The 16,574-nt window shown below is 45.1% G+C and overlaps 1 protein-coding gene across 3 annotated transcripts in view; it reads left to right on the top strand.

The window, feature by feature from the left end:
• The window catches only part of RBM27 (RNA binding motif protein 27), a 622,061-nt gene that overhangs the window by 444,432 nt on the left and 161,055 nt on the right, over window positions 1-16,574 (top strand). For all 3 annotated transcript variants that reach the window (XM_069244680.1, XM_069244679.1, XM_069244678.1), the window contains 3 exons: window positions 252-371; window positions 1,352-1,426; window positions 1,596-1,760. In XM_069244680.1, coding sequence (XP_069100781.1) covers window positions 252-371; window positions 1,352-1,426; window positions 1,596-1,760 — 360 coding nt within the window. The remainder of the gene's footprint in view (window positions 1-251; window positions 372-1,351; window positions 1,427-1,595; window positions 1,761-16,574) is intronic.

The following is a 16,574-nucleotide window of genomic DNA, read 5'->3' as shown; positions in this document are numbered from 1 at the left end:
CCATTTTTCTTAAACTTTCAGTGTTGAGTTTGAGTGCGTTTGGTATAGTACTGTAATTGGTCTTTCAAAGCATAAGACCTTTGTAGCTTATTTTATTATGAAAGCTTTGCTGTTTGTCTTTAACTGCTTAATGACCATGAAAGAACAGTTAAAGGTCAGGTTTGCCTTGAAGGGTTGGTTTGGGTGGCTGGTTGTTTTAGTCATTCTTCTAAGCCTTTGTCCATCTGATGTGTTTTTTAAAAACTTTTCAGCCGTTTTCTATCACAACTAACCACACCAAAACGGTCTATAGCTCCGCAAACATGAAATCCTCTGCCAAGTCATTAACTTCTAAGCCAGTGGATGCGCAGGAGGCTCTGAAAAAGAAGCAGGTATGTATTGTTATATGCAACGGACATCTGTTTACACTTGTTCACAGGTTGGTGTCCACTTGTGAGCTTTGTTTACATTTTTTTGTGTTGTATGAGATACCAAGGGTGGTTACTTTTGTCATTTAATTTTTGTCATACTTTAAATGCAAATAACAAATCCGAATTCAGATTTTGCGATCATGCCAATTTCTTGTTTGCAAGAGATTTTGCGATGTATGGGAGGAAACAAATGGAAAGTCTCAATCGTACGTTTTACAAAAGGCACTAAATTATTAAATGTGTGCTAGGTGAACGCATGGGTTAAGCAAGGCCTCTGGTTGCTGCACCATGTATCAAAATAAGCAAATTAAATAGACTTGGCTGCCATTTTGTTCTTTTTTTTGTAAGGCTGCGGTTTGTTCACAAAGGACAATATTTGATATTGTAGCTTGTTCTATTTACAAATTGTATTGCACTGCAATAAACTTTGTGTTTTTTGTGGTGTTACTTCGGCGATATTCAAAACACAGAAAATAAATGCTCATAATTTGGAGGAAGTAGGTTTCTGTTTTGCGCACAGCACCTCATAATTATAAAGTCTTACCCTGACAGATCCAACAATAGCCGGCAGATTTTTAGGAACTGAGTAGCCTGAACAGTATGAGGTGTTTCATTCTTTGAAATTGGCTTTGGGGCTGTAGTGTCATGGAAGAGTGGTGAATGCAAACACTCCACTCTGTTGAGTAAGTGTTTTCTTTAGAAACTACTTCACATAGTAATACATTTTTATGATGTATATCCCAACACAACATAAGTGTAGTGAGGGCCTGAGTCACTATTACTGCATGAAATTAATGTTCAGCAATAGCTATTCCATAAGGTGATTCGGACTTCTGTTTTCTTGAACCCTAAACATGACACAGTAATAATATGATTGTGCCTATTGAAAAGACGCATTACTAATTTGTGGCATTTTCACCTTTTATCTTTCCCCTTTTAAGGAAGCACTAAAGCTGCAATATGACATGAAGAAAAAGAAACAAGAAATGTTAGAAAAACAAATAGAATGTCAAAAAGTGAGTCTTGGGAATAGTTGTATTATTCGGGATGAAAATATTAGCTATTTATATAGTGCATACTATAAAAGAAAATATACTTTGGTGGTTGAATGATAGCTGTAATAGATGCAGTTTGTTCTTGTTAGATTATCTTAAACTGTGCACATTTCATTTGCTGTGTTTGTAGATGTTGATATCAAAACTTGAAAAGAACAAAACCATGAAGGCAGAAGAAAGAGGTGAAATTATGAAAACCTTGAAAGAGCTTGAGGTCAAGATCTCTCAGTTGAAGGATGAATTAAAAAACTCCTCAACTACCTCTGCATCATCCAAGCCCAAGTCAAAAACAGAGGTCTGCATGTTTTTTCATTTTGGCATTGTGCTTTAGAAAATAAGGCTATTCAAAACAAAATGTTGTGTAGTAGCTTATGGGAACAATACGGATATGTTTTCAAGGTTTACTTGGGGGGTGGGGGGCAGCTTAGAGGGTAAATTAAAAATAGTTTAAAATTAAGGCTTTTGTGGGTCAAACTATACTCTTGTTTTTGTACAGAAACAGTGTTCTGCAGCATTGACTTTTTAATGGATAAATGTGCTTTAATTATCTCTGGTTGTGAACCACCTGTTCAAATATATATACCACTGAAAACAATGCAACAAGAATTAATAGATCACTCTTAGCATATCCACCTTATTATATGACCGGTTGTAAAGCAGTCAGATGAAGGGGTTCTGGGTTCCAGTCACCCTCAGAGGCTCCATCTGCCTGATTTTCTACAGCTCCGTGACAGGTAATGGGATCCCCTAAGCTGTGCTCATATATTCCTCTATTGATTTCTTTTTTTTTTCCGGAACTCATCCCTTCCAGGTGAGAATGAAGAGGATTTTCCATCATTTCCATAAGCCGAAATACATTTTCTGATGCTTTTCTTGGCCAGAACCATGGATGAATCCTCTCAGCCAAGAGCACTTTTCAAATCATGTGAGGTCTGAGGGGCCAGAATGGTCTAGAGTGATGACTTCCAAATGAAATTTATTTTCTGTTTTAATCAATCGGGACCATAAGCCTGGAAAAAATATTTGCAACCTTTAGCAGTAAAAGTCTAAAGGATAGAGAGCACATACTGCTATATTTTTATGAATGTCGAATCACCAGGGCATTGTCTGGAAAAAAAGCAACCTGAAAACTAAAAAGTGCAAATTGTGGAATCATCTAAGTATCCAGCCTCTGAAGCAGTCTCAGAGCCTTTGGAACATCAGGAACCACTGGACCTAAGTCATCTTAGTGCCTCCAGACTGGGCCAGGAGAATGTCATACTCAGAGCTTCTGGGCTTGAGTGTCTGTCTTTCTATCGGGCTGATGCTTCATAAGGACCTTGTTTCGAGTCGCAGGGCAGTATCGTTGCCCTTGGTCTGCACTACATGCACCTCCATGCGTGAAGTTTGAGCTCTGGCAGTTGATCTCCTATGATTTCCTTTCCAAAGTTGTTGATGTGATCTTGGCAGTGAGGTGTCCTTCCTCGAAATCTGTGTATGCTGGTTGCTGGGATTAGTTTGTGGGTTGGTGCGACACCTGCCACAAACTGTCTGCAAGCCAAAACTGTTGGACTTTTCTCTTTGGCCCAGAAAGGTTTTGTTGAGGGTATTTATGAAGGTTACTTGTTGACCCTTTTGGCTTTATGCATTTGTCGGACTAGCACCCTCGTTCAGATCACCTGATGAGATTTCCTGTAGGTTTGCACCACCTGTTTCTGACAAAACCCATGGTGATGCCACAGTGGGACTTGCGTTTGGTTCTCACTTTACAAATGTGTGCCACTTTTGAGCCAATTCACAGTTTTCCATTACTCATTTTAAATTTGAAAGTGGTCTTTCTTGTAGTCATAGTAACAACTTGTTGTGTGAGTAAACTTCAGACCCTCCTGAACCAGCTGACTTTTACCCCCTTTTTTCCACACAAACCAGTGTTAAAAACCTGAGCTGTGTTTCTGCCGAAGGTAGCGACGCCCTTTCCTGTGTGACAAGCCATCACCCTTCGGATATTTTTTGCTCCACCTCATGCCTCGAAAGAAGGAGAGACTCTTATCACTTGGAACGTAACAAGACCCTGAGCTTTTAAATCAATCATATTAAGGTCCATCGAGTGAGCGATCAGTGCTTCTTGGGTTCTCTGGAACAAATAAAATCAAGGCATTGCATGAGTGTATCATAATGGATAGCCCACTGAATTGTGAAGTTCTGCAGGTTCATGGTACCAGAACCAAGGCTGCTATCATAGTGTTGGCAGGTGGAGTGCCTGGCTTTGATATTCAGGTTCCTACGTGGTCATCAGTGCACAAATTAACAAAGCATTATTGCCTTGACAGTTCAGTCTGTCAAGGTGGGCATTGTGCCCATTTAATCATGCAGGACATTTTATCTGAGCCATTCCGCAGACCCATCACCTTGAGAGGTATTGTTCTGCTATGTATTCATGAAATGAGGAATGTGCCGGTAAGAGCTTACATCAGAAGAAAACGTTGCCTACCTCCTGTAACACTTTTTCTTTTGGGTACTGTAACTCCAGATTTCTCACCACATTCCCTCTTCCCTATCCTGTGAACTAGTCTTCTATTCAATCTATAAAAGTCCCAGTTTTAGGAATTTACATGGGTCCTGCCGTTTTGCTGAGTGACTCCCCGTCTCAGGGCACAGAGAAGTCTACCAAAAAAGTGACATTAGCATGCCTGGGTGGGTATTATATGCATTCTGTTTATCGGTTCCAGAGTGGAATTAAGTTGTTGTGAAGCCGCGCAACCCTACCCACTGGCATGCAGAAGCACTTCTTTTTGAGTTTAGAGATCCAGTTGGTGTCTGGGGATATTCATGAGGTAAGTTGCCTATGGTTAGGATCGACCAGAAAGAGGATATCTTGTTGTTTTTGCCTCATGGCTTGATGCCTGAGAGCCTAAAGTGTCATATTGATCAACAACCAAATGTTGTTATTTCTGAAATAGCATTTAACAGAATACCCTTTTATTGCAAAGTGCTTATTTTATGACAGTAATGACATGTAATGAATAGTGGTCAAAGCATTCTTTAAAAGCTTGTCATTTTTCAAGTGATTTTATCTGGATTCTTCAGTGCTTAATTTGTTGAAGAAAGAGTGCTGATGCTCTGAGTTCTGCTCAGAACCCTGCAGCCAGTGTCGCAGGGAATGCCCTCCCCAAATTGTACAGTTGATAGAAGAGTATCTCTTCTGACAAATAGGTGTTAGTCATAATCCAGCACGGTCACACCCTGGAATTAGTTCAAAGGCCTCCCAGTTTTCCACTTCGCAGAACATTACACTGCCATCTCTTTTTGCTGAATCAGGAAATCCGTATACTTCTCTCGAAGATGGCAATAGAGGAAGTCCTGTTAGATCAGTGCAACACAGGGTTTTACTCCAACTTCTTTCTCATCAGAAAGAAGTCAGGAAAGTGGAGGCAAGTAATGTACTTGAGGCTCTTTAACAAATTCATCAAGAAATAGTCTTTCAGGATGCTGTCCTTACAGGAGATTCTGCAACTCATGAATACAGGGGATTACATGACATCCCTGAAACTGCTAGATGTGTATTTCCATATCCCCACCCACGTCAAGCACTGAAAGTTCCTGCTGATTGAGGTGGAAGGGTTCCATTGCCACTTCAAAGTGCTTCCTTCTGGACTAAGATCGTCTCCAAGGTATTTAGCAAAATGCATGGATTCATGGCGTCTTTTCTGTGGAGATCAAGGCACCAGGTTTTTTTTTTTTATCTGGACGAATGACTCAAAAGGATCCACTTGTCACACAAAGAAAATCGACTTGTGACTTTCTGCAGCTGTTCAAAACTCTAGGACTCAAGCTGAACAAGGAAATATCATCCCTAATTCCATCCAGGTTACCAGTCTTTCTTGGAGCAATCCTGGATATGGAAGCTGCCAAAGTTTTCTTCACTCTACCAAGGATTTGTCGCCTCAAATCAATAACAGTATGTCTCTCTGCAAAAAGTTTCTCTTCTGTATGGAAGTACAAGTCAATGTTGGGGATGATGTCATCCTGTGTAGCGTTGATTCCAAACTGTTCTCTTCGTATGCAACCGTTGCAGGAGCAGCTGGACGAGCAATGGGTCCAGTGCTAGGGCACCTTCGAGGATATAATTTCAATGACATTGAAGATTAAGTTGACCATGTCTTGGTTGATGGGCACAAGTAACATCTCTCAGGGTCTCTTATTCATTCCTTGACCCCCCCCATATAGTAATAAGACAACTCTTTAGAAGGCTGGGGAGCTTATGAGCTGGACTTGGAAAACCATGAAACATGGATTGCTCAAGAGGCTTTGTCACAAATCTAGAATTGAAAGCAGTTTTCCTAAGCCTTCAGGCCTTCCTTCCCAAGGTCCGCAACTCTTCAGTCTTGGTGAGAACAGACAACTCTCGACCATGGACCAGGAGAAACAAGATAGTAGATTTGTTTGGTTCAAGCACAGAAGATCTGGGAATGGTTACTTGCCAACAACATAACTTTGAAGATAGAACGTCCCAGGAATACAGAACAAATGGGCGGATACCTTAAGCAGGACACTCAATCAGAGGCTTTTAATGCAGGTGTTTTAGCATGGGGAGGGGGTCTCCAAACCTAGATTTCTTTGCTACCCTTTCACAACAAGAAATGCAAGCACACCAGCAGATACCCTCAACCAGGTTCTTGGCAAAATGCATTCCACCTTGCATGGACGGGGATGTTCGCATACACTTTACCTCCATTCACACTCCTTCCCAAGGTCATACACAAAGTCAAGTGGAAACCTTGCCATCTCATATTCAGAGCCAAGACAGTACTGGTTCACCAAGCTTCTTCACCTTTTGGAGTGCACGCTCTTTCCATTCCAGCCATTGAAGGATCTCTTGGCAATGTAAGAGGGGCAGGGTGTACATCCACAGTTATGATCTCTCAACTTGTCCACCTGGATCTCACGAAAATGAGTTTGGAGCACTAAATCTGTCTGAGGATTGCAGATCGATTCTCCAGCACGCTTGTGCTGAATACACAAGTAAATGTTACTCTGCAAAATGGAAGAGGTTTTGCTTCTGGTGTGGCTGTCAGTCTCTGCATCCCATCTTATCTTCTCCACCTTGAAAAATAAGGACTGACTCACTTATGTACTTAAGTCCACCTGCTATCTCCAGATTCAGGAGACGAAAAGGGGAACTTTCATTATGGTCCAACAGGCTTGTTAAGTCCACCCTCCAATAAAGCCTCTGCCTGTGGTACGGCAGATAAACAGCTTCTTATCTCAGCTAATTAGAGCTCCTTTTGAACCAATTCATAAGGCTGACTTGAAATCTCTTTTGGAAAGTAGCTTTCTTTTGGCAATCACCTGTCCAAGGAGAATAAGTGAAATTCAAGCCTTGACAATTCATAAACCATATGTTCGATGGCATCTGTCGCTGTAGATACGCATGTTCTGCAATAGCTCGCCATCTGGTGTTGGGCCGGAGTGTTACAAGTTGTTTTTCTTCGAAGAAGTCTTTCGAGTCACGGGACCGAGTGACTCCTCCTTTTGTCTCCATTGCGCATGGGCGTCGACTCCATCTTCGATTGTTTTTTTTCCGCCATCGGGTTCGGACGTGTTCCTGTCGCTCCGAGTTTCGGAACGGAAAAAATAGTTAATTTCGGAAGATTTTCGTCGGTATTGTTGCGTTCGGGATCGGCGTACTTAGATTCAACACCGCATCGAAGATCGAAGAGCTCCGGTGCCCTTCGGGGTAGTTTTTCGATCCTCCGTCGGGGCCTGGTCGGCCCGACCGCGTGCTGAGGAACGCCGATGGAACGGACCCCGTTCCGTTTCTGCCCCAAATGCCACAATAAATACCCCTACACAGACCAACACTTGGTCTGCAACCTGTGCCTGTCACCTGAGCACAGCGAAGACACCTGCGAGGCCTGTCGTGCGTTCCGGTCCCGAAAAACACTCCGAGACCGTCGAGCCAGAAGACTTCAAATGGCGTCCGCACCGACAGCCCGACGGGAGTTCGAGGAACAGGAGGAGGAAGGTACCTTCTCGATCCAAGACTCAGACTCCGAAGGATTCGACGATACACAAACCGTGAGTAAGACGTCGAAAAACACACAGAGAAACATTTACAAGGCCCAGGGGACGCCACTGCCACCAGGCCATGGCTCGACCCATAAATTCGGTGACCGACCGTCGGCACCGAAAAAGGCCAAAACAGTGCCGAGATCGTCCGACTCCGGTCGAGACACCGGCACGCAGCCTTCTCGGGACCGAGAAAGTGCTGGAGACAAGCCTCGACACCGAGATACCGGTGTGGACACGGCTCGACGCCGAGACAGCGGCACCGAAACAGATCGACGCCGAGAGGTTTCGGCCCCGAAAAGGAAAAAAGTCACCTTGGAGCCGAAAAAACACGCAGACAAAGTTTCGACGCCGAAACAAACTGCAAGCGACCCAGCTTCAGGCTCTTATACAGAAGAGCACTCGCTAACCTCCCAAATGCAAAAGCATAGGTTTGAGGAAGAGCTACAAGCAACTGATGTGGACCATACGCAAAAGCGTATCTTCATTCAGCAGGGGACAGGAAAAATAAGCACCCTTCCCCCCATTAGGAGAAAGAGAAGGTTGGAGTTCCAGACGGAACAAGCACCACAACCAAAAGTGGTTAAAAGAATTACACCACCACCCTCTCCTCCGCCCGTGATTAACGTTTCACCAGCACAAACTCCATCTCACTCCCCAGCTCACACCACCATGAGCCAGGGTGACCAAGATCAGGACGCATGGGACCTATACGACGCCCCAGTGTCAGATAACAGCCCGGAGGCCTACCCTACAAAGCCATCTCCACCAGAAGACAGCACCGCGTACTCTCAGGTGGTGGCTAGAGCAGCACAATTTCATAACGTAAGCCTCCACTCAGAACAGGTCGAGGATGATTTCTTGTTCAACACACTCTCCTCCACCCACAGCTCCTACCAAAGCCTGCCTATGCTCCCTGGTATGCTCCGGCACGCAAAAGACATATTTAAGGAGCCGGTCAAAAGTAGGGCAATCACACCACGGGTGGAAAAGAAGTATAAGCCGCCTCCTACGGACCCGGTTTTCATCACTACACAGCTGCCACCAGACTCTGTTGTTGTAGGAGCAGCTAGGAAAAGGGCCAACTCTCACACATCTGGAGATGCACCACCCCCAGATAAAGAAAGCCGCAAGTTCGATGCAGCTGGTAAAAGAGTCGCAGCACAAGCTGCAAACCAGTGGCGCATCGCGAACTCCCAGGCACTACTTGCGCGCTATGACAGAGCCCACTGGGACGAGATGCAACATCTCATTGAACATCTGCCCAAGGACTTCCAAAATAGGGCGAAACAAGTGGTTGAGGAGGGACAGACCATCTCCAACAACCAGATACGTTCCTCCATGGACGCTGCAGATACAGCTGCACGGACAATTAATACATCTGTAACTATCAGACGGCATGCATGGCTCCGAACGTCTGGATTTAAACCAGAGATTCAACAAGCAGTTCTCAATATGCCTTTTAATGAAAAAGAACTGTTCGGTCCAGAAGTGGACACAGCGATTGAGAAACTCAAAAAAGATACGGACACTGCCAAAGCCATGGGCGCACTCTACTCCCCGCAGAGCAGAGGGAATTACAGCACATTCCGTAAAACGCCCTTTCGAGGGGGGTTTCGGGGTCAAAGCACACAAGCCAGCACCTCACAAGCAACACCGTCCACTTACCAGGGACAGTATAGAGGAGGTTTTCGGGGACAATATAGAGGAGGGCAATTCCCTAGAAATAGAGGGAGATTTCAAAGCCCCAAAACCCCTACTACTAAACAATGACTCACATGTCACTCACCCCCTCCACACAACACCAGTGGGGGGAAGAATAGGTCATTATTACAAAGCATGGGAGGAAATCACTACAGACACTTGGGTTCTAGCAATTATCCAACATGGTTATTGCATAGAATTTCTACAATTCCCTCCAAACATACCACCAAAAGCACAAAATTTAACAACACACCATTCCAATCTCCTGGAGATAGAAGTGCAGGCACTATTGCAAAAGAATGAAATCGAATTAGTGCCAAACACACAAATAAACACAGGAGTTTACTCACTGTACTTTCTGATACCAAAGAAGGACAAAACGCTGAGACCAATCCTAGACCTCAGAGTAGTGAACACTTTCATCAAATCAGACCACTTCCACATGGTCACACTACAAGAAGTATTGCCATTGCTAAAACTACACGACTACATGGCAACTTTAGACCTCAAGGATGCTTATTTCCATATACCAATACACCCATCTCACAGGAAATACCTAAGGTTCGTATTCAAAGGAATACATTACCAATTCAAGGTACTGCCTTTCGGATTAACAACCGCACCAAGAGTCTTTACCAAATGTCTAGCGGTAGTCGCTGCACACATAAGAAGGCAGCAAATACATGTGTTCCCATATTTGGACGACTGGCTAATCAAGGCCCATTCGTTCATACAGTGCTCAAATCACACAAATCAGATCATACAAACCCTCTTCAAACTCGGGTTCACCGTCAATTTCACAAAATCCAAAATTCTGCCACGCAAGGTACAACAATACCTGGGAGCCATAATAGACACATCAAAGGGAGTAGCCACTCCAAGTCCACAAAGAATTCAAAATTTCAACACCATCATACAACGCATGTATCCAACACAAAAGATACAGGCAAAGATGGTATTACAACTCCTAGGCATGATGTCATCATGCATAGCCATTGTCCCAAACGCAAGACTGCACATGAGGCCCTTACAACAATGCCTAGCATCACAGTGGTCTCAAGCACAGGGTCACCTTCTAGATCTGGTGTTAATAGACCGCCAAACTTACCTCTCGCTTCTATGGTGGAACAACATAAATTTAAACAAGGGGCGGCCTTTCCAAGACCCAGTGCCACAATACGTAATAACAACAGATGCTTCCATGACAGGGTGGGGAGCACACCTCAATCAACACAGCATACAAGGACAATGGAACGTACATCAAACAAAACTGCATATCAATCACCTAGAACTGCTAGCAGTTTTTCAAGCACTAAAAGCTTTCCAACCAATAATAGTTCACAAATACATTCTCGTCAAAACAGACAACATGACAACAATGTATTATCTAAACAAGCAGGGAGGGACGCACTCCACGCAGTTAAGCCTGCTAGCACAAAAAATTTGGCATTGGGCAATTCACAACCAAATTCGCCTAATTGCACAGTTTATACCAGGGATACAAAATCAACTCGCAGACAATCTCTCTCGAGATCACCAACAGGTCCACGAATGGGAAATTCACCCCCAAATTCTGAACACTTATTTCAAACTCTGGGGAACACCTCAGATAGACTTGTTTGCGACAAGGGAGAACGCAAAATGCCAAAACTTCGCATCCAGGTACCCACACAAACAATCCCAAGGCAATGCCCTATGGATGAACTGGTCAGGGATATTTGCTTACGCTTTTCCTCCTCTCCCTCTCCTTCCTTACCTGGTAAACAAACTCAGTCAAAGCAAACTCAAACTCATATTGATAGCACCAACTTGGGCAAGGCAACCCTGGTACACAACGCTGCTAGACCTATCAGTGGTACCCTGCATCAAATTGCCCAACAGGCCAGATCTGTTGACACAGCACAACCAAAAGATCAGACACCCAGATCCAGCATCGCTGAATCTAGCAATCTGGCTCCTGAAATCCTAGAATTCGGGCACTTACAACTTACCCAAGAATGTATGGAAGTCATAAAACAAGCAAGAAGGCCATCCACCAGGCACTGCTATGCAAGTAAATGGAAGAGGTTTGTTTGCTACTGCCATATTAATCAAATACAACCATTACACACAACTCCAGAACATGTAGTGGGTTACTTGCTTCACTTACAAAAATCTAACCTGGCTTTCTCTTCCATTAAAATACACCTTGCAGCAATATCTGCATACCTGCAAACTACCTATTCAACTTCCCTATATAAAATACCAGTCATTAAAGCATTCATGGAGGGCCTTAGGAGAATTATACCACCAAGAACACCACCTGTTCCTTCATGGAACCTAAATGTTGTCCTAACTAGACTTATGGGTCCACCTTTTGAACCCATGCACTCCTGCGACATACAGTTCCTAACCTGGAAGGTGGCATTTCTCATCGCCATTACTTCCCTGAGAAGAGTAAGCGAGATTCAGGCGTTTACTATACAGGAACCTTTTATACAACTACACAAAAATAAAGTCGTCCTAAGGACCAATCCTAAATTTTTGCCAAAGGTTATTTCACCGTTCCATCTAAATCAAACAGTGGAACTTCCAGTGTTCTTTCCACAGCCAGATACCGTAGCTGAAAGGGCACTACATACATTAGATGTCAAAAGAGCATTAATGTATTACATTGACAGAACAAAAAACATCAGAAAGACTAAACAACTCTTTATTGCATTTCAAAAACCTCACGCAGGAAACCCAATTTCAAAACAAGGTATAGCCAGATGGATAGTTAAATGCATCCAAATCTGCTACCTTAAAGCTAAACGACAGCTGCCCATTACACCAAGGGCACACTCAACCAGAAAGAAAGGTGCTACCATGGCCTTTCTAGGAAACATCCCAATGCAAGAAATATGTAAGGCAGCCACATGGTCTACGCCTCACACATTCACCAAGCACTACTGTGTAGACGTGTTATCCGCACAACAAGCCACAGTAGGTCAAGCTGTATTAAGGACATTATTTCAGACTACTTCCACTCCTACAGGCTGATCCACCGCTTTTGGGGAAATAACTGCTTACTAGTCTATTGCAGAACATGCGTATCTACAGCGACAGATGCCATCGAACTGAAAATGTCACTTACCCAGTGTACATCTGTTCGTGGCATCAGTCGCAGTAGATTCGCATGTGCCCACCCGCCTCCCCGGGAGCCTGTAGCAGTTTGGAAGTTACCTTCAATTATTTATATATGTATCATCTCAACCTTAAATAGGTGCATACTTAGTCACTCCATTGCATGGGCACTATTACTACAATTCAACTCCTACCTCACCCTCTGCGAGGAAAAACAATCGAAGATGGAGTCGACGCCCATGCGCAATGGAGACAAAAGGAGGAGTCACTCGGTCCCGTGACTCGAAAGACTTCTTCGAAGATAAACAACTTGTAACACTCCGGCCCAACACCAGATGGCGAGCTATTGCAGAACATGCGAATCTACTGCGACTGATGCCACGAACAGATGTACACTGGGTAAGTGACATTTTCATTCAGTTTCAAGATAGGTCATTTTGCAAGCTAGCCCTAAATTCATCCTGAAAGTGCAAACATCTTTTAACCTCAGTGAGCCCATCACATTGCCAGCATTCCTTAGTAAACCAACTTCGCCAGGAGAGAGCCTTACATGCTCTTGACGTAAAATGCAGTCTCAAGTTCTGCCTCGACAGATCAAAGTTTTTCAGGCATTCTGACAAACTCCTGATTTCTTTTGCCTTGCCAAGGAAAGGACCGGGTCTGCCATGAGCCAGTATTGCTCGTTGGGTGTCTGCAACCATTGTGTTCTGTCCTGAGAAAGCAGGACCACCAACATCCGCAAAGGTGAAGGCATATTCTATGTGGAAGGTTGCTGCTTATTCAGCCCTGTTTGCAGGGGTATCTTTGCCTGACATCTCCATGCCAGCGACGTGGGCTAATGCCCATACCTTCAGAAACCACTACAGCCTGGAGCCCTGTAGACAAGCTTATGTGGAAGTCACAAGGTGCGTTATGGTGCCAGTTTTCTAAGGTATGCAATTTTGCGTTATTTTCCTTAATTATGATGTATAGCTCTCTCCCTCTCTTACCGTCATTATAGGTTAACATGTTATTGGAGAAAAAGTTAGTTACTTGTACACTGTGGCTTTCCAGTATTAATATCTTTTTATGGATGCCTATGCGACCCTTCCTCTTAAGACTCCCCATTATTATTACCTCTTGTTTTCTTATTTTACACTTGTGCTTGAAATCTGACGTATGGTGGCTCTGCTGGGGATGACTGCTCTGATTGATTGAAGTTTGGATGCATCAAAACAATGTCAATTGGATAACAAAGTGTTTTCAGTGAGATTCGTAATGCTTATGTATCTGCACTGCTTTTTACTGCTGTTCCTGTGGGACTTCCATCATGACGGGGAAGATTCAAGCATGTAAATCTAAGAAATATTAATACTGGAGAACCACATTTTACATGTAAGTAACTTGTTTATCTGATAGACTTCTAGCTACAGATTCCTTACCTTTGAATTTCCTTGTGTCTGCGTCGAATCCGGAATCTTTTTGCTGAGCAATACCCTGCGCGTTTCATCGGGGGCGTTGCTTGGTTCCGCGTGGCTTCATCAGTGTTGTTGGCGCTGTCTATGATGTCATGGTCGTCTATATAGACACCACCTCAGTGCGCTTACGTCAGTTCTTTTCCTTCCGTGACAGTTAAGCGCAGATCTGGGATCGAGCTACCCTTTGCCTTTTTTGGCCAGACTTTTTTCAACGTTTTGTCGAAGATTTTTGTCGTCTATGTGAGGGATTTGTCCTCTAGGAAGACTGGGTTGAAGCTGGGCGGCACCTGCCATTGTGCGATGTTGGTGACTTAACCCTGTGAGGTATGCCTCTACTGCCTCGACAGGGACTATGACTCGAAGTCGTGTTCCAACTGCCGGGCCATGGCCTGAAAGCTTTTAGGGAGTGGTCCCTAAAGCTTATGGCGGACCGACAGTCGACTCAGAGGTTACGGTCCTGCTCAAGGAGGTGGTCGCGGAACTGCTCCAGGAGCCCTAAGTCCTCTTCGTCCCATTCGAGGTCCTCGGGGCACTCAAGGAAGAGGCACAAAAAGAAGTCCAAGTGGACTTAAACTTTGTCATGCTCGTTGGCCGACGAGGCGTTTCGGGAATGTCAACTTTCCAAGCAAGGTTCAGTGGAGCCATTGCCAGGGCCAATGACGAGTCATCTCCCCCCCTCCCCCCCACCCAAAACTGTCAGAGGCTGGACCAACTTGGGAAGAAGATGTTTTCTTCCTTCAGCCTGGCATTGAGGTCGGTAAACACCTCTTTAGCTGTTTTCCCCATACTTGATGGGATACGGTGGCACAGGTGCTGCCCCAGGTCCCAGAGGGCTATGGGACACTCTCACCCAGGTTGTAAAGGAGCGGAGAGATGCAGCCAAGTTTACCATCCGGTGTGGCTTGGTCACAACGACTCGCCGGGCAGGGCCATTTCTTCGACAGTGGCCCTCCGACGCCATGCCTGGCTGCGTACCACTGGCTTTTCGGGGGATGTCCAGTCAAACTTGATGGTCATGCCTTTTGATGGCACATGCCTTTTTAGTGAAAAGGAAAACTCTGCGCTTGAGAGATTCAAGGATTCTTGAGCTACGGCCAGATCCTTGGGTCTCTCTGTGCTTGTTTGCCAGCAGTCGATCGTCCCTTTCGAGGCTTCGGGAGGGGCACGGTACCACGCCAACAACAGGTTAGCCATTGGCATGACAACATCCAGTGCGAGGACGCGGTCATGGTACCTTCAGACCCAGAGGGTCTAGCCAGAGGTCGGCCACCACCCAGCCCCCCTCTTCCACAAAGCCCAAGCCCTCATAGTATGGTTCTGCAAGACCATGTCCGTCCAGTAAGAGGGAGGATTCAGTTTTATCTCCCTCACTGGCAATCCATAGCATCGGACAAATGGGTCTTGCAGATCATACAGAAGAGCTGTTCCCTCCTCTTCCAGTCTTTTCCTACCTCTATCCCTCAGGTAAAAGAACGACTGATGGAGGATCATTTGATCTTACTCCGCGAGGAAGTTACGGCTCTCTTGGCCAAGAAAGCCATAGAAAGAGTCCGATATCAGAAGTAGGCAGTGGTTGTTATTCCCACTACGTTCTGATTCTCAAAAAGAGCAAGGGTCTTCGCCCTATTTTGTATTTAAGCGACGTCAATCTTTTCCTCAAAAAGGAGAATTTCAAGATGCTCACTCTTGCTCAGGTCTTGTCTGCCCTAGACCAAGGACCCTGGATGGTAGCGTTGGACCCATCCTGCCCGCCCACAGGCGTTACTCGCGTTTCAAAGTGGGCCATGAGCACTTTCAGTTTATCGTCCTCCCCTTCAGTCTTGCCAGTGACCCTCAGGTGTTCACCAAAGTGATGGTGGTGGCAGCTCATCTGCGCAGGTTAGGAGTTCCAGCCTTCCCCTACCTCGACGATTGGCTGGTGAAGGCAGACATGCCCCAGACAGTCATCTCCCACCTCCAGACTACGGCGAACCTCCTGCATTCGCTGGGGTTCACTATCCGCGTGCCAAAGTAACACCTGACTCCCACTCAGATGCTCCCTTTCATCGGAGCTGTTCTGGACACAGTTCAGTTTCAGGCTTATCCTGCCGAAAAGCGAGTCCAGGATATTCGGGCTTTGATGCCGATGTTTTGGCCTCTATCCTGGATTTCAATAAGACAGACTGGCTGTTGAAGGCTCCTACTCCCCAGGCTCTCGTCACCCACCTTCATACTACGGCGGACCTCCTGCATTCGCTGGGGTTCACTATAAACATGCCAAAGTCACACCTGAATCCCTCTCAGAAGCTCCCTTTCATTGGAGCTGTTCTGGACACAGTGCAGTTTCGAGCATGTCCTCCCGAGAAGTGAGTCCAGGATATTCAGGTTAAGATACTGATGTTTCAGCCTCTATCCTGGATTGCAATGAGACAGACTCTGAAGCTGTTGAGACTCATGTCTTCCTAAATCCTGTTAGTCAAACATGCAAGATGGCATATGAGGGCTCTGCAGTGTGACCTGAAGTTCCAGTGGGCACAGCATCAGGGAAATCTTACAGACAGTTCAGATCTTAGGGGGAACTGCAAAAGACTTGCAGTGGTGGTTAGTGAACTGAGTTTGGGTCAAAGGCAGATCCCTCTTCCTTCCCCAACCAGATCTTACAGTAGTGACAGATGTGTCACTTCTGGGACAGGGCGGCCATCTGGGAGAGGTGGAGATCAGGTGCCTCTGGTCGAGTCTGGGCTCCATATCAACTTAGTGGAGCTCCGGGCGATCTGGCTAGCATTGAAGGCATTTTTTCTGTTGTGAAAGGGAAG

This window comes from Pleurodeles waltl, chromosome 7 (assembly GCF_031143425.1).
Source record: "Pleurodeles waltl isolate 20211129_DDA chromosome 7, aPleWal1.hap1.20221129, whole genome shotgun sequence".
Lineage (NCBI taxonomy): Eukaryota > Metazoa > Chordata > Amphibia > Caudata > Salamandridae > Pleurodeles > Pleurodeles waltl.
Note: the sequence above shows the minus strand (reverse complement) of the source record. Positions and strands in the feature narration are given on the sequence as shown.